Consider the following 18,415-nt stretch of genomic DNA (forward strand, 5'->3'; position numbering starts at 1 on the left):
TCCAGTAGCCCACTTTTCGTCAGGGTGCCCTGGTTCCTCAACACCTGACGCGGACCTTGTTGATCCGGGCGACGTCCGAGCCGGCATGCCTTCATATTTATCTGTCTCGCTCATGTCTGCGGTAGGCTTGCTTAGCATAGGGGGTCTAGCCTTAGGACCCTTACTGGATACAGACGCCCCAGGCAGGAATCGAACTTGCGATCCTCTGTTCCAAAGGCGTGTAGTCTAACCACTACGCTATCCAGCTGCTCCTATATATATATATATATATAATTTTTTTTTTTTTTTACCACCATTTGTGTTCTAGTTTCTTATTAGGAACTGCTGATTAGGATTTCCTTATCTGCCTTTCTGTATAAAAGGTCTTTTAGAGGAACAGTTCCCTAGGGAATGGAAAGCTTCTCAGACTTATCTGCTTTTTAAATTTTGCCCAGTATTTGCTTGGCACCAGAAACCGGTTCGCAAAACAGATTAGGGAAATTCATATGTTTATTTTTGTTACTTCCTTCTGGCACACAGATTAAGACACAAAGCTGACTCATAAGATCGTTTGAATTATGTTACATATTTTTTTAACATAACCTCCAGCAAAATAACATATTTTTTTCCAAGCAAGTCAGAAAGTCAGATCTTTTCATCTGGAAAAATTGCCTCTGAGTGAGAAATGACTTTACACCAGAGATAATCATCCTGCCATTTGTTTGAGTAGTTCAAATCAGTTTAAGGGGGTAGGGGAGGGTGTCCTTGGGAACACAGCCATTTCCAAGGACTGTTTCTGTTGTAATTCCTTGTGTCTCTGGCTGTTGGAGGACTTGTGTGTGCATTTGAGCAGGTCAAGTTACTTCTGTGCTGTACTACTCTTCTTTATCATCAGTGTTATATTGATATATGAGAAACAATATATCACGGCAGAATGTGGTTGTTGGGTCTGTGTCATACATTTATATGGATATAAATTTACAAAGACGTATGGTGCAGTTGATAAATGACTTGTGCTGTGAGATTGTAAACTGTGTGCACAAATTAAATGAGATCAAACCTCTGGCTTTAACTATTGTCATCACAAAAAGACACGTTGTATATTATCTGCTGTGTACCAAGCAGCAGTTCAGCAAACTTGTGAAGATACAGGAATATATAATCAAAATGAACTGAGCTTATGTTTCCCTCAAGCTTTTTGCAAATACCAAAAATATAGTCCTTTAACAAGACAACTTATAATTGCATAAGGATAAAATTGCAGAGCTGCGTAAGGACTTAAGGACCACGTACAGGATTATGCCTCAGGAACAGAGTGTAACTCCTGTGTTTTCTCTTCGCTTATTTTTGTGTTCATTTGTGACCTTTAACTTTTAGGTTTTGACTTTTATATCTTTAGTTTTATTTCAGTCTGAGTACCCCCAAACTACTTCGTTATATCCCAGAAACAGTTGTGGTTTGGGTTACAGTAGAGCTTTTTACAACATTAACCACATTAGAAGATTCTCCTTCATTTTCTGGGTTAACAGGATGACTCGTCCACACAGTTAATGACACATGAGACAATTTGACTAGAAATGTTTTTGTCAACCATCACAAACAAATGTAATTCATGAGAAAATCTGTTTGTCTTGAAATACATTTAGAATAGGACGGGTTTTTTTTTTACATGCTCAGTATTTTTTATAACACAGTATGCTCTGTGTTGGTTCAAAGATACTATAATATCTGAATCCAACATTAATATAGCAGCAAGCAGCTATTTGCTCATTAGATACTTAATGGAGCATCTTTCACAGAAAATGATGTCACACTGTTCTGGTTTTTTTGCTGTTTTACGTTTTTATGGCCGACTCATCCATATGTGCATGTTAGTGGATCTGAGTTAATGTGAGTACCTGGAAATGTGTTGGCATTCATCAAATTTATAAAGATACTAAGGTTGACCTCTTACAGCACATTTGGAAAGTAAAACAGCAAAGCTTAGTGTGAGAGTTTCTGCTGTTGTTTTGTTATTCTCTGCTCTCTGTTCCATCCTAGGGATGTATTATGAAACCAGATTATTGGCTTAGAGGGCTATGTTGAGCTTAAAGTCAGAGTTTCCTGTGTCACGAAAGTAGCTTTCCTTTTATCTGACTATATCGCTGCGGTAACTTATGCTGAACATGTGTTTAAATCTAAAAACAGCTGGAAAACCTTTTAGCAGATTCTTTCATTTACAGCACGTTTTAATTGCAACATATATTATCTCCTGGGGCAATATATTTTATATAAACATCATCATAGGAGTTTGCATGTATTAATTTAATGAAGCAGAAAATGGATAGCTATCATTATTCCTAATTCTAATCTGCTGCTAATTCTCTTTTACACTGCTAGAGTTGCAGAACACAACACACCAAAATCACCTGTTCAAGCAACAAAATGCCCAAAATTTCACTTTGACAACAAACTAAAGCAATTTCTACGTGTCCTTAGGCTCAAACATTAGGCTATGGTACAGTAACATGTAATGTTTCAGAGCTCTAATGTGCATCTAGACCTTAGAAATAAACAGCAGCACAGAGAGCCAAACTTGGCAATAAAGCTGTTAACTTGAATTAGAATGTTTATTTTACCACTCTGTGCAATAAGGTGCAAGATTAACTATTTTCTGCAGCATTAATCTTATCATCATCATCTGATAATGTCTGATTGGAGCAGGCTGCGCTCACGGGGATCGTTTCATGTGGAAGAGTCACACGACCTTGCAAAGGGCCCGTGGTTTTTGTGAGCCTGAAGCAGAAAGCCCGGCTTAACAGACAAAGTCGTTAGCTACCGTTCTGCTAACCACGTTCTCCAACTGTTGTTATAAGTTTTGTTGAGCAAGCTAACACAGAGAAAGCCTGGCTGAGCTGAACTTTGTTTGTAGTATACCCCTCTAGTGTGGAAGTTAAGGCAAGGTTGAAGTTAAGAAGTGCAGTGAAAATACTTCTCAACAAGCATGATTTATGATGTCAATAATAATAATCTAAAAGGAAACAACCTAATACTTGACAAAAAAAACAAACAAAAAAACACCTCCCTACTTCATTTGTCACTCAAAAAACAAAAAAAGAAAAACAGCTATTAGCCCTTGCCCTTTTTTGTGAGTTGCAAATGAAGTAAGGAGGTGTGGCTCACGCTGGCTGAAGACGGGAGTGCTCTAATGAAACATCCAGCTCTGAATGTTGTATACGTACATCACCTTTAAGAAAGACTATGTTATTATTATAATTAGGTCATATTTACTGTTTACTCTGCATCTAACTGGGACACATAAGCACAAAGAGTTTCATGTCAGGGGAGAATAACAACTTGAATAAGCTTACATCTCATAGCAGCTTTATTCCCCCACCCTCTAATATAACCTCATTACCCACTTAAAATGCTGTATAATTATTGAACCACATCACAATCATAGTCACAGTAGGGTTCTGTAGAGGTATACTGCAGAGATATCATTATAGCGATGGAAAGTTTCCTCAAAGTTGAGTTGCACTTGGCACTCCTACTTTGCCTTGCAAACAAATTATGTGCTTGACTAAACAGCCAATTTGTTTAAGAGTGATGGGAGGCAGGGTTTAACATATCCAAAAACAGCACGAGAACACATCCGACATTGTGCCGCAGGAACTCTGATGAAGGATTTCTGATAGACTTTGATTCTCAGCTTTTGGATTTAATATTATATCACAACAACTTATTCTTACAAGACGCCACATGGGAGACTAGGACTATTGTGGAGGTTCGCACCATTATAATATATTTCTTTGCAGCCCTCCATAACAGTCCCAGTTTCTCATGTGGCCACTTGGGAAAATTCATTGCCCGCTTCTGTTTTACCAGTTAACACAGCTGATGGAGTAAAACATTTGACATAATTCACCACTGAACACACTGAACTGTATTATATATTTAATATTAATATCTATGTAGACAGTCTGTTGGAGATATGCCTTCAGTTATTCGTTCAGTGCTGTACTTCTTACAGCTCAGTGCTGTTTACAGTCCCTGCCCGCCCTCCTGTTCTACCCCCCTGAGGTCGACCACCACTAATTAAATCGCAACCTGTGGGAGACATACTTGTTATGCATAAATAACAATTAATTCAAATTTCCGAAGAGCAGCCATCTTGCCTGCTGGAGACCTCAGACGTGTAACTGATGTGAAATGCTTCTGTGATTAAACCTTTAGCTAGCCTTTTAGGTCACTAGCAGGTCACACATTGCCTCCCACACACGTCATACAGATTACATTCTTAGCTGCTTGCAGGGCATACTTTGCTAAGCATGGTGATGCACATTTAAATTATAAGAAGTTTAATATTTTGTTGTATAAATAGAAATATTAATAGAATAATGAAACCTGCATCAGGAATAATGAACATCCTGTGGGATTTACAGGATTCACTTAGCTCTGGGATTATTTGATTTTATGTCTCAAAGGATTTTGGATTATTATCAAACTCTTCTTGGTTGAAAAATAGCTCAAAGTGAGATTGGAAGAGAGAGGGCGTGGAAGATGAGGACATTTTTTAGCGCAGCAGCAATTCTCAGAGGATATGATATGGGGGTAGGAGAGCAGTGACCACAGGTCATTTCAGCGGCTAATGGGATGGGAATCTATTGCAGTTTGGGTCACTTACAGGGTATTTACTGATTCTGCTGAGGATGCTGAAGCAGAAAAGATGCAGTCAATTTAAAAACAACTATCACTGTCCACAGCAGATTTTTTTTTTTTTTTTAAAAAAAGCTCTTTGTGGCTATAAATTTTTTCCAGTTCTACTATTTTCTTTGTCAGTATTTGGTGTTCAATTATGTCTCAAGCTGTCATTGTAAATGCATATGCCCTTCATCTGATTGAAATCTGATCGAATAATCTGTGTTAACTTCATGGTAATCAGATTTTAAGCGGGACATTTAAGCAGTATCTGCTCTTATTGGATAATTCGCAACAAAGCTGTCACATTCCACATTTTCATTTTTTTTTTACCTACACCCCAGGTCACTGGGACCTTTAAAAAAAAAGAACCAGATTTTCTTCACTTAAGCATTAAGAAGAGAAAGAGATATTAGTGTCACAGTTCGAAAGAGCATCTCAGCAGATTATTGGTAATCTGGACATTTTTCAAAGTTTGTATTAATGATATAATAGACTTCGCTCTTTTCTCTTTTTTTAACCCAAGAAGCTTTTCGAGTTGAGAGGATTATTTGTTTTTATCACAATACACAGCTCTTAATGGTTCACAGTATGATGAATGTGCTGTAATCCTTTATTATCTCTTCATGTCTGACACACACACACACACACGCACACACCGTTTGGTAGTTCAGGTTTACACTTTGAAAAGCTAAGTAATGGAACAATAGATTGACACTCCTCTGCATTAAAGTATTATTTAGCAGGGATTTATCTGTCTATTGGTGACATTAGTCGGAGGTCTGCTGGGAACTGTGGATGTCAGCTAAGTGATGGAAACGCACATGTATCTGGGGATTAAATGAGACTCATTACAGTAATTAAAAACCTTTCCACACATGTTTTCTCATCCTGCACAATGAGTGTTGGGGGAGGCTACGATGTCTGCTCATCTCTGGGTGCTTAATGTTGAACATAATCACCTTGTTCAAGTCCTATGATAATGAACATGAATGTGCATGTGGGTGGGTTTTTTTTTTCATGTGTAGCTTACGTTGGTTGCCACAGCAACAGCCCGAGCAGGCTTGTGAGGCAGTGTGGGGATAGAAGACAACCCCCTTTACCCTAACAATCTATGCTTTCTCTTTTTGACTGCAGACTTCAGTAGTTCTCAGTTGAATGGGAGGGGGGGGTCTCCTTCTTTGGAAGGGGGATAAGGGAGATTGTAAGTGGTATTGGTTGGGGGGTTGGTGGGTGTTAGTGTCGAGTGTAGGTTTTGGAGTATCGGGTTGTGTGTGAGAGCTGCAGAGCGGACAAAGAGGGTGGAGATGGAGGAAGTGGCAACTAAAGCGTGCACGTGTGTGTGTGACTGGGTGGGAGGAGGGAGAGTGAGGGAGGAGAATCGGAGAGGATGCTCACTGGGAGTGTGCGATAGTCTAAAGAGCTGAGCGTGAGGCCAGCAGGTGAACGACTGATGAGAATCAGCGAGTGATCGGGCTGGAGCTGGAGAATTAAGAATAATAAGAGCGAGAGAGCGAGAGAGTGAGAAAAGTACGAGGGAGAGAGAAGCTTAACTCTGGAAGGAGCGTGGACGGTGAGTTATCCGTCCGAGTGCCGGTCACTGGCTTGACTTCCCGGGGAGCGCCAAGTGTACAGCTGCCACACCACTGTGTGAGTAAGTTTCCTGCTCTGCTCCATGCAGGACATCAGTTTGCTCAGATGACACACAGGGACTTCTTCACACGGCTGATTTTTGTGCTGCATTGCCAACCAGCTGGGGTGTGTTATGTAATTTGTTGTGGTGTTGGGATAAGGCTGTGGCTTTATGCTGCAAACTGATCCGCAGGACGGCTTACATGGTAGTCCTACATAGAACCGAGCAGGTGTCCGCGAGCAGCAGCATGTTATTTGTGCTGCCCCACATGCTTATGATGAAGGACAAGTTCGTGCTGGACATTTGTTGGACTTTACCCTCATGCATGTTATTGTGATACTTTTCTGGAGTGGTGTATGCATATTATAAATTCCCAGTACACTGTCTTTTGTAGAATAATAAGGTGTGCACAATATGACTCCTATAGGGAGACATATGCTTCTAGTATTACCTAGATTTTTTTTGGGACTATACATTTTGCTTAAACCATTCATTCATTTTGTATAATTAAATATGTGTGTGTGTGTGTGTGTGTGTGTGTGTGTGTGTGTCCTGACGATCTATTGAGCATTAGTTCTAATTAAGAGTTCAGGACAGCTGATGCCTTTTCCTATATTGTTCTCCCTTGGGAGAGCTCTTCGTGTGAGCCTGTTGAGAAGGAGCTTAGAAATATTCCAGTTTCATTTGCTGCAGGACTTTTCTTGATTGAAGACTCACTTGTTGTGTAATAGCAGGGCGGCAGCAGGGTGTACTAATGATTCATGCTCTGTTTTCTTCACCTAAATTTGAATGTGAGTGCTCTCAGGGCATGTGAAACCCGATTTCCATCTCAGCCAGTGTCCCTCTTGAGCAGCTCCGACCTCAGCATCCGACCATCCACTGCAGCTCCATACATTCACTCAGATAACTGAATACTTTGTCAGCACAGTCAGCCACATTATCTCTTTGAGAAATGACAATTTTTTTAAAGAGTGTTCCATTTTGTCCCCTGGAGTTGTTGAGGGCGTAGAGTAATACTTCTCTGCTTGCGGAGTGTCGTGCCTTTCGGCTGCTGGGGTACGCCGCACCCTGAACATATTTCATCGTAGCTGCCGTATCCTACTTTAATAATCGCCGGCAGACATACACATAATTCATGATATTATCGCTGATTCGTGATCAGTTCAGATTTTCTTCTGCGATGATTAATCGCTGTACGCATATGAAAGAGACTGAAATAAATTGCAGAAATTAAAAGGCTGCTGTGGAAACTGACCAGTTGTCGGTGTCAATACAGCACCATATTCATCAGAGGTATTGATCAGTCATCATGCTGAGAGAAAGCTGTTCTGGTAGAGATATTGAGTTTAGAACAAAAGATGTGTCACATTAGTATTGTTCAGTGTGTCGTTCTTCTGGATTAGAGATGCTTTTGTTTTGATAAATGTGAAAGTATTGGTCTTGTTCCCTGAGACCCCTGAGGTGTCTGTGAGGTAGATTGTGTGATAAAAGAAAAGGTGAAATCTTTTGGAAGTTATTGTTTCTTATACCATAAACAGCAAAGAAATCATGGGGTTTGTGTCAGATGTAACTTAGCTATAAAATTTGATACTGTTCAACAGATTTCAACCGCGATGACTATGACGCTGCAGATCAAACAAACCAGTTGGAAAACAGGATTTTGAAATTTAATATCAATTAAAAACTGATGTATTATTACTTTCTGATGTAAATTAGACCTTATTTTGTTGTCAGGTTGGAATGTGCTTCACTTAAAGAGCGATGTAACAGTAACCTAATTTCAAAAAGGTGACTTTACACCACTACAAGTATCTCGTACACTCCATACGACTTTTTTTTCTTGCCTAAAGAGATCAACAACATTTCCTGAGGCATTACCTTTTGTTGTCCTCTTGCTTGATCTCAAACTGGGTGACCTTTTCTGACCGAATGTTCTCTTCCATCTGTCTGATTTTAGGAAACAAGATGGGAGTGACCCCCGAATTTCTGCAACTCTAGAGCCCCAGCTGCTCCAGCCTAAGCTCCCATTCACCACCTCACCATTTCAAAAGGTAGGACTGGGGAAATTGAGTTTGCACTTTGACCGCTGACCTATATTAAAGACCTCTGTGTGACCCCCTCATTCTTTGATCTTTTTAACGTGTCTCAGCTGATCTTGTCTCCACACTTGCTTTTGTCTGGATGCACTTGCTCAGTGTTCTTGTGATGTGTTAGACCCAGTTTCATGGCGTGTTACTTTGATTTCTATCCTTGCTTTCTTTTGTGTAACTTGTGGTATTAAAGCACACAGAGCTCTGTGTCTGGATGATTATGTTTGACTGATTCAATTAATAGAAATCTATTTTTAGAAGGAAATTGTCAGCCGGATGCTGACCATTTTTAAATTGAAGCCTAACAAGCCTGATTCCATCAGAGCAAACAAATCAAAGCCTGAATGAGTCATTTTTAAATCAAAACACTAGCTTCTTCATGCCCATCATCATCCATGAGGTGTAACCTAATTGGAATGTCAATTATGCATGATAACACTGAGTGGGGCTCAATTATTACACAGTTGTTTTATGCTTTCCTGAGCCTTGCTTATTTTCCTCTGGGTTTTCATAAGGCTAAGCTTCAGTGTGAAGATTTGTGCTCTTCCATTTCTTTAATGCCTGCGGTTTATTAGCTGTCATGTCATTTTCAGATTCATCACATTCAGCTTGCCTCCTGTTCACTAAAGCATTTTTTTGCCTTTATGAATCAGCTATACTAGAACTGATATTCTTTCTTTCAGCAAAAATGGTTTGAGGAAATACTAAATTGCTGTTATTGAAGGTGTAGGAAAAAGGGCCAAAAGTGAAAATGAAATAGGAGGAAATAATTTCAATAAATCTGTTTAGACTGTCACGTCCGTAGCAAATCTATTTTGCTGTCAGAATCTTTATGCTTACCTTTAGCACTTCTGTGATTGATGTGAAAACCTGGCAGAGATATTTTGGGATCTTAGAAACTGAATAGCTCCTAGCTCCTCGGTGATTAAACGACAGGAACAGTGTCACTCGTGTCGGATTGCTTTCAAAAGATCCCTCGCACTTTGGAACGGGCTTACAGTTTTCACAATCTGCCTTCATCTGGGGAAAGCAGGGAGAGTAGGAAGAGAAAGGGATTAAGAATTCAGGAATTCAGAGATTGGATTGCTGAAACCATCATTCCTGATCCTTGCAGCATGCACCATCTGTAGGTAAAACAGACTTACCAGTTAGTCGAACATTTTGTTTGACACTTACACATTTAAGGATAGCAACTCCCTTTTTGCACATTTTAATTGAGGAGAAAGTAGAAAAAGGGAAAGCATGGAAAGAGTTTTAGGGACAGCGTGGTAATGTGGTGTGCTGTAGTACAACAAGGGCTCAGTGGAGCAAGACTCCGAGGAGTGTATCACTTTAATTAGAGCCCTGCGAAAAGCAGGTCAATCTGCAATTAACCCCATCAGCTCTTATGGCCATTGCCTGATTCAAACTGAACTGTCCTATTAATAATCTTGCAGATTTCTTAGAGATGTAATGCAAAACTCTAAAAGTGATAGTTTTCAAATTTTGGTGGCAGAAACGGCCGAGATAAAAAAAAAAAACTAAAAAAAACAACTAACTGAAACATCCTACTCACCAGAACCGTAGTGCTTAAAGAAATAAGTGTATTAGTATACCAAAACCAAGAGTTGAAATAATCATGAACTGTTGTCCACTGCTCTTGGAAAGGGTTGCATGAGTAATTATGGGTGAGCTTTCTAATGAAAACATGTTTATGTCATTTACAACCTTTTTTTACTGATTTGTTACACCAGTCAGGGTGACTTTTTACAGAGCTCTGTAAATTTGAGATGTCAGGAAATATCTTTAATGGCCCTGGAATGAAAATGCAGAACAAAGAACCAGACTTCATGTGAATTTCACATTCACGTGTATCCATCTGATCCACTTCATGGAGCTGGTTGAAGTTTTAATGAGCTCTGCGAGGATGTACGGCGTTGCAGCTGATAAGTCAAGAGGAGCAAGAGGAAGCCTCTTTAATTTGTCTCTTGTCATAATGGCGATCCTATTAGCTCTCATAATGAAAGGTCTGAGCTCTACACCTGCACTGTGTGTGCTAGCTTGGCTCCCTGGGGATCCCCTCATCGCCTTCTCTTTGTCAATTTCTGCAAAAATGAGATGTCTTGTTTTTCATCAAAAGATTGTTCCTTTTTATTACTTTCATTCTACCATTGGTTTGCATAGTTTTCTAACATCTACTTTATGCTATATCCTGATTCTAGTGTAATAGGTGATCTGTAAACAGGACATAGTTGCAGCTGTTGTCTGTGACCGTAGAACGGTTGGACTCCACCTCTTGCCACCTGTCAGCCTAAGCCAGGATACAGATAGTAGTAAAGACAGAGGTGGTTGGTATAAAATTTGGAGTTCTTCCTGCAATGCTTTTGAGAGATAGAGAGCGACAAAGAGGGATCAGCAGAAGGCTAGACACCTCCAGCTTCAGTCAGAGGATTACTTCTCAGCTTTAAGCAATAGCAGGTTTGCCTGCAACCTGAGACATAAACTTGCAGATAATCTTGTATGCTCAGAGCACACACTGGGAGAGTCTGTGGATCTTGTCACCAACTTTGTCTGATCCAACACTTTGTCAGTGATGCTTGCAAACAGCGGCGATGCAGCTAGGATTTTGCCATTTCAGAAAGGCACAGCAGTCATGGAGCGTTTAATCCAAATCTGCTGAAGTCAGTGACACTGGGACATCTTTGAAGCTGCAGGACTTTTTGTCAAGGAGAATTAAAAATGGCTAAAAATATTGACAAACACAACTATGCTCCAATGGTGACAAAGACACACTGGAAGAAACCCAGCAATGTAAGTAGCTTTATTTTAGGAACATGCTGCATACAAAACATCAACAAATGACAGACAAAGTGGAGAGGACGCCTTTAAGTTAAGGCACAGACAGTCACTCCAAACTAATGACATATCTATCTATATATATATATATATATATATAGAGAGAGAGAGAGAGATATATGAGAGAGAGAGACATTTATAGCACACTTGTTTTTGTTCAAGCCCAAAGATAATATCTAGCAAAGCAGTTCTCATACTCATAATCCATCTTATGTGTATAGATTTATGAGTCTTATAACACTTACTTCTCATACTATTTATTGAAAGTAACACAATTCATATTCAAGTTATACTTATTGTTATGTTCCGTGAGTATAATGCGAAAGCTCCCACTTTTATGAATAAATCATAGTAAATTTATAAGTCTTATTAGACATAATATTTGCATTTGTTTTCCATATGGGAATCTCTGGCTAAACCCAGAGCTATTTACTTTCAGGGTTTGTGGCGGACTATTGTTTGCACATGGTGGAGGACTTTACTCACAGTCACACTGAAAGCCAAGACACGATTGCTCTGTACACAAAGTGTTTGACTTTGTCAGGCTTTACTGGCTGAACTTTTCAGCCTTTTACTTAATTACCGAAAACCAATATGTCCACGGACAATTGTTTTTCATCATTTTTTGCAATATTTATTGTCATTATGCTCACATGACATATGCGATTTGGAATGTGATGTCGTTCTAAAGAAAGGGGTCGATTTTTCATTTTCCTGTCGGTCACACGTGACGGTGAGATGTGACAAGATCATGTTCTGCAATAAGGTAACATGTTTATTAAAATAAATATGAGCTTAGACGTCGGCTGTTTTAAAAGTGGTGGGAACATCTGGCTAAGAATGTGTAATTTACCAGCTTTACGACATCTGCTCTACTGTAGGCTTTCCTAAATGTAAACTTTACCGCTTCTTTTAAGGTCAGTTTGTCCTCATGCTTTTAACAGCTCAAACACATTCCTAACCATGTCAGGTTTGTATCAAATAACACCTAATTAGTTAATTTTAAGGCATTTCTGGCATCTTTCAGAAGACTTCTACAGAAAATGTTGCATTATTATACTTTTTGAGGGGTTTTCAGAGACCTTAACTGTAGACGTAAAATGTTGACTATATAGACCTCTTGCCCTCTAAAAGTTTTAAAAAGTCTATTTGGAATTTTGTTTTGCAAGATGTTGGGTTATTAACAGTTGTAAAGAGTGAATAGAGCTCTCTGAAACATAAAGAGCATCACTGACACAAATGCACATACCGGGATTTTTTTCATGTCTAATAAGCAGTGCATAGAATGTTGCACACACATTATCTTGAATTAATGTAATCCCATCATGCAGTATTGCAAATATAGCAGTGAGATCTGACACCCTAACAATAACCATGTAAAGGCGGTGTTCCAGAGATGTTTTTTTCTGTCACTGGATGGAGTGTGATGATTTTAAAGTGTTGAACTCAGCGAACCTTCACTAACGCCTGTCAAAGGCAAACTAACCTCTGCACTCAAGACAAAGAAGCCTAAACATTGAATCTTATTCTCCTCTCTCCAGACCCCAGATTTATTTGAAATGATTGAAAAGATGCAGGTAAGATGATAAAAGATCGCATCTCTGTATTTTGTCTTGGCTCTCTAAGCTGTGCTCAATAAGCAACTAACCAGCCAGTGTCTCTTCCTAATTCTGCAACACTTTGGCTCTCCTTTGCTGCAGTACTCATAATCTCTCTGAACATGAGAGGGATTTTGAGTATTTTCAGAGGAGTGTTGTCAATGTGTTTGTCTCGGTGTCTTTGTTAACGTTCTGGTTGAAACTTTAGCTTGCCGAACTGTAAGCTCGTTATCTCACCTCAGAATCTATTTCCTGGTTTCTGACGACTCTGGAAGGATGTTTTCTGTATTCATGCTTTCCCAATGACAAGACATGTGTTTTATAATAGAACATCTGTGCATTATTTTTTTAAATGCACATTTATCTTCTTTTTAAAAAATATGAATTGCAGTCACAATGGTGCTTCACTATTCACTACACTATTCTTTCATGTTTGGCAGTAATTCTTCTTTTGCATGGGACGTGACGCAGGATTGTCTATTTCCACTGGCAATGTATTGATGGACAGTGTATTGATGACTGCATCGTCTTCCATGATGGTCGGCGCCATCATCTAGCCTTGATTTAGTAACGCTGCATCTCTTTTTCTGCATCGATCCTCCTCACTCTCTTTTCACGTAGACACACCCCATGTGCAGTTGTACGACTGTCACTTATAAATCTTTTTAACCCCAAGACTCTTATTCACACTTTTCTGCAGTGTGTTTAATAAAGTTCTCTGTCACTTCCAGACTCACGTCTGTAACGTCTTTCACTCTCCTCACTCTGAGGACCATAATGGATCTCTTTCTGTATTTTTCCATCTGTCCCTTTTTTGACTTTGCTTTGTTGCCTGCTGCACATCTCTGGGGAAAACTGAGCTGTTACATAATGAGTTTGATCTTTTTTTTTTGCCTTTTGTTTATGTCACAGTTTGTGTTCATAGATTGGTTTTGTGCTTGACTTTAGGTATTTGTGGACTTCCATGCCACTTTGTGTGACCCTCCTGTCCTTTTGTAACCTGCTTCTCTTACAGGGGAACAGGATGGATGAGCAGAGGTGCACCTTTCCTCCGCCTCTTAAGGTATAACTCTTCATGTAGCAACACAAATTATTCATTCTCACTGTCCACGGCTGCTCCACCTTATCTTACTCTGACAGACATGGCAATTATTTCAGCATTCAGTATTACAACGTGTTCTTCATAATGCACTGAAACGCCCATGTTCCATACAGGAACAAGCAAGTGGGATGCTAAGCTCTGTAGACTAAAGTTCTGAAAGGGGCTTTTGAACACATAATTATAAAGTGATGAAGCATTTTATATCACCAGTGTGCCAAATAGTCTTACTTTCATTAAGGTGTGCATTGCTGGCTGATTTCTGTGTCATTGCTAAACAGATTTTCATTGCATAACTGTTATGCAATTACTCTGAAACAGTGTCCTTTGGGAATGTAAAGTCGTTATTATTTTGTTGTTATTGTCCTTCTTCGATGAGGAAACAAAGCATTTTTCTTTTTTTTTTCCAGACTGAGGAGGATTACATACCGTACCCAAGTGTCCATGAGGTACGAAGCTGTGTTGCAGTATTATTGTTACTATTATTATTTTATTCCAATAAAAGCATAGAAATATTGAAAGCAGTTGACTCAGTGTTGTAGACATCCAAAGTCTCAATAAAATGTTCATTTAAGCCTCAAAAGACTAGCTGTGATCAGAAATTTTACGAGCATTCTTATTAAACTAGTAAATACTCAGGCTAATCGAATCTCATTTTAATTTAATTTTTTAAAATTTTTTAATTTTTTCTCAAGTCAAATTTTTAGTTCATTGTCTATCTCTGAGAAGTAACCTTGTGTTTCATTGCTATTTTTTATTGAAACAGGTGCTGGGGAGAAAGAGCCCCTTTCCTCTTATCCTCCTGCCACAGTTTGGGGGCTACTGGATTGAAGGGACCAACCATGAGCTGAGCCAGGCTGGAGACACGGAGCCTCTCCAGCCTCTGTCCCCGAACACTCGGACCAAGCTGGAATGTAACACCCTGGCTACGCTCTTCAGGAAACATTTCCTGGGCAAGGTTCGCTACTCTGCACATGACAGAAACACATGGAGCTGCTGACAAGTAAACTGTAGTTTGCATATTAAGTTAAATCAGCTTTGCATTTGCTGATTTGCAGTCCTGGCTAAGGGCTCCCCTTGTATTGCCTCTTCTGCAGCTCTATTTTAAACCTACTTAACTGAGTAAGTTACCATATTTAGCATAGTTTTTAACCATATCATCTGTGACATTTCGATGTCCCTGATAGATTATATTTAGCTGGATGCATTTTAAATATCTCCCCCATTGCTCCCCCATTATATTTGTCAAATTCTCTTCTATTTCATGGTTAAAATTACAGTTAATGAGAATATTAATAACTGTACTAAGTTAGTTAAATTACTACAATTTTTTCAGAGATTTGTTTTCTTCCACAGTGATATTGCCAAAGTCATATTCACGTCATGTTCTCATTATAACAGCTTCCTTCCTCTTCAAATGAGTCTCATTGCTGTCATGAAATATTTTGCATTACTTCTTCTTCATTACAGTAATGGGACAAATAGGAAATAAGCAAATCTCTGCATAATAAAGTACAAACAGTAAGCCTGCCTCACAATTAGGCACCTCACACACTGTGGCTAATGAAGATGCATTACACTTTGCAAGTGTTCTTGCAAACACATAATACCAGTAAACAAAATTGGTTGCATGTAGCAGAGGACGAGTAAACAAAGGAACTCAGACAGGAAATGAATGAACTGGAGCACATTTACCCGTGTTGTGCACATGTGTGCCTCTTTATGACAGATACTAATGGTGGTACTAATGTATGCTGTGCCCTTAGGAACACTTTAATTACTATTCAGTGGACAGTGTCCTTGGACATCTGGTGTTCTCCCTAAAATACGAGGTGATCGGTGACCAGGAACATCTGCGTCTAATGCTCAGGTAACACTTAATTTTCATGCAGGGTTCAGTACAATGTTGCCCAATTGTCTGAGAAAATCAACAATTTAAGTCTGCCTGGTTACTTCATAATCTGAAGTAATTAATGTGTAAGATTTTGCCTCTTTTGTGAACAACAAGCTCTAGCTACAGAGTAATTTTTTACCCCCTAAATTGCCCAGCATTGACCGGACACACACATCCGCCTGGGGTGTTATCATAAGAGTCGTAAAGCCAGCAAGAGTGTCAACAGCTCTGTCATTTCCACAGAAGAGTAACAGATGGACTATTTTGGCCAGTTAGTGGGTGGGGATGGTGAAAGGGAGAGAAGGCAAAGAGAGGCAAGGGCGGGGAACTTTGATCATGGTCCATACTGGATCATCTCTGCACCAACTGATAGATTCTGAGAAACGCTGCTTCGTGTTATATGGCTATAAAACCCACACTAATTACTTTATGGCTTCATCAGGACCAAGCTGAAAACCTACCACGATGTGATCCCCATTTCCTGTCTGACAGAGTTTCCAAATGTGGTCCAAATGGCCAAGGTAAGAAGCCATTTTTATATTTTTTGTCTAAAGATAAGCTGCTGTGACACTTCCAGCACATTCTGACATTATTTCCCACGGCTTTTTTAAATTCAAGCTTGTCTGCGAAGAGGTCAACGTGGACCGCTTTTATCCTGTCCTTTATCCCAAAGTAAGTTCTGGATCACAGATTTTCAGGGTTTTCTTTCTAGGCCCAGAAGTATGAGCTTTCAGCATCTGGTTAGATTTTTTCACAGCTGCTTTAAGCAATATCCTACAGTTGAAGGGGAAAGGATGGAATTTCATATTTAATAATATACTGCAAGCCTCATATTACCTTCAGTCAAACTTTTCAGTACATCTTTGAATGGGATTGAGGTTTTTATCAACCTTTGCACTGAAGCATGTTAGCAAAAGAAAAATGAGAGAGAGAAAAGAAAAGGAAAAAAACATCTTGTATACACAGGAGAAATAAATCATATATGCAGATAAATATAATTAGATATAGCCATATACATCTTCTTTAACGTTATATCTGTGATTTTTGCAGGCTTCAAGACTTATTGTTACTTTCGATGAACATGTGATAAGCAACAATTTTAAGTTTGGAGTCATCTATCAAAAGTTTGGACAGGTAAGCAATAAAGCCTGGATGTGATCAGGTGCAAAAGCAGTGTTGTAGAAGTACTTGCATCCATTTTTAAGGAAGCTTATTATACTTGGTCCTCTGTGGTCTTAATTATGGCTTTCACTTAAGCCCAGTCATTGTGGCTGCCTTCAGCACACCCTCTCATTTTCTGAGGCAATCACAGCCCTCTTGTTTACTATGTGGGGTGGCAAAAGAGGTGTTGAGTGCTTTTCTACCTTTAAATCGAGACATCACTGTGTAGAAATCTTTTCTTTTGATTTTGCAAATACTACAGAAATTGAAATGTATTGTTAAACATGTTAAATGATCTAATTGGCCTTCTCACAAAGATAGAAAAGACCCTCTTACATTCAGGAGGGATGTTCAGGCATGATCAAATAGGCTCACTGCACAGAGAAAGCAAATCATAAATAGTGAAATGAGCCGTGGGACCTTGTCCCAGGTATTGTTAGCATCCCTTTGTTTTAAAGGAGGCATTTTTATTCAGATCATAGCTCTAGTTACTGACAATTGATAATCAGCAGTCCATCACAATCATAATGTTTCCTAAAGCCTTATTTCAAATGTTCTACCTACTTTTGTAATTAATTGGAACAACCTCTGCTATCTCAAATGCAAATGCACCGTGTCTGAACAAAAGTGCAAAACACACACTGGATACACGTTGTCTCGCTTCTAGTTACTGACCCCAGTGATCTGTTCCAGAAAAAAATAACACTTGCAACATACAGCTCTCACTGTGCCACTGCTGACTATTTAGCAAAAACAATTTTACCTTACCATAATGAGTTTTCCCTTTTCTTCTCAGATATCGTCACTGTCATTAGGAACCTATCTGCAAACTATGCAGTACTCATACAAACTGTTCTCATCGTTCTGCAAAAAGCTCGCTCGCTTATTTATTTTTAAAATTAATTTTATTTGTTACAGACTTCAGAGGAAGAGCTGTTTGGCAACAACGAAGAGAGCCATGCCTTTGTAGAATTCCTGGAGTTTCTCGGAGAGAAAATTGAGCTGCATAACTTTAAAGGGTAAAGTCCTCACAGTGGTTTGAAAGCATTCGATATCCCCCATCTAATATTTCATAACATAATGCCACTACAATTTACATCAGACTAGCTTCATGAAAGGTGGTGACGCTGCTGCAGTGATGGTGGAGAATATCCTCCTAGACATGGTTCTGTGTGCTTGCAGTTTCCGCGGAGGGTTAGATGTGACTCACGGGCAGACTGGCACAGAATCTGTCTACTGCAACTACCGCAACAAAGAGGTCATGTTTCATGTGTCCACAAAGCTGCCTTACACAGAGGGGGACACCCAGCAGGTACTGTAATGCAATACCAGACTAACACACCTTTTATGATTCAAAGGATGGTTAGGCAGGTTCCCTCTGGGCATCACAGAACCATATTTTGCATATGTGCATCCCTGTTGTGCAAAAAGCCTGCAGTATAAAAT

At 39.3% G+C, this 18,415-nt stretch overlaps 1 protein-coding gene across 14 annotated transcripts in view; it reads left to right on the forward strand.

Annotated features, from left to right (window-relative positions):
* The window catches only part of LOC146550711 (rap1 GTPase-activating protein 1-like), a 56,697-nt gene that overhangs the window by 29,062 nt on the left and 9,220 nt on the right, over positions 1-18,415 (forward strand). For 5 of the 14 annotated variants that reach the window (XM_085258474.1, XM_085258473.1, XM_085258476.1 and 2 more), the window contains 11 exons: positions 8,250-8,343; positions 12,759-12,794; positions 13,831-13,878; positions 14,325-14,363; positions 14,681-14,872; positions 15,681-15,784; positions 16,251-16,329; positions 16,427-16,480; positions 16,859-16,942; positions 17,888-17,988; positions 18,152-18,281. In XM_085258474.1, coding sequence (XP_085114600.1) covers positions 8,250-8,343; positions 12,759-12,794; positions 13,831-13,878; positions 14,325-14,363; positions 14,681-14,872; positions 15,681-15,784; positions 16,251-16,329; positions 16,427-16,480; positions 16,859-16,942; positions 17,888-17,988; positions 18,152-18,281 — 961 coding nt within the window. Of the gene's footprint in view, positions 1-6,037; positions 6,314-8,249; positions 8,344-8,371; positions 11,984-12,758; positions 12,795-13,830; positions 13,879-14,324; positions 14,364-14,680; positions 14,873-15,680; positions 15,785-16,250; positions 16,330-16,426; positions 16,481-16,858; positions 16,943-17,887; positions 17,989-18,151; positions 18,282-18,415 lie in introns of those variants that run through there. The other 9 variants (XM_085258472.1, XM_085258477.1, XM_085258482.1 and 6 more) reach the window with 8 other exon arrangements.

Source organism: Mchenga conophoros, linkage group LG20 (assembly GCF_057382185.1).
Source record: "Mchenga conophoros isolate Kocher_MC1m ecotype Shallow Benthic linkage group LG20, M_conophoros_male_GT1.1, whole genome shotgun sequence".
Classification (NCBI taxonomy): domain Eukaryota; kingdom Metazoa; phylum Chordata; class Actinopteri; order Cichliformes; family Cichlidae; genus Mchenga; species Mchenga conophoros.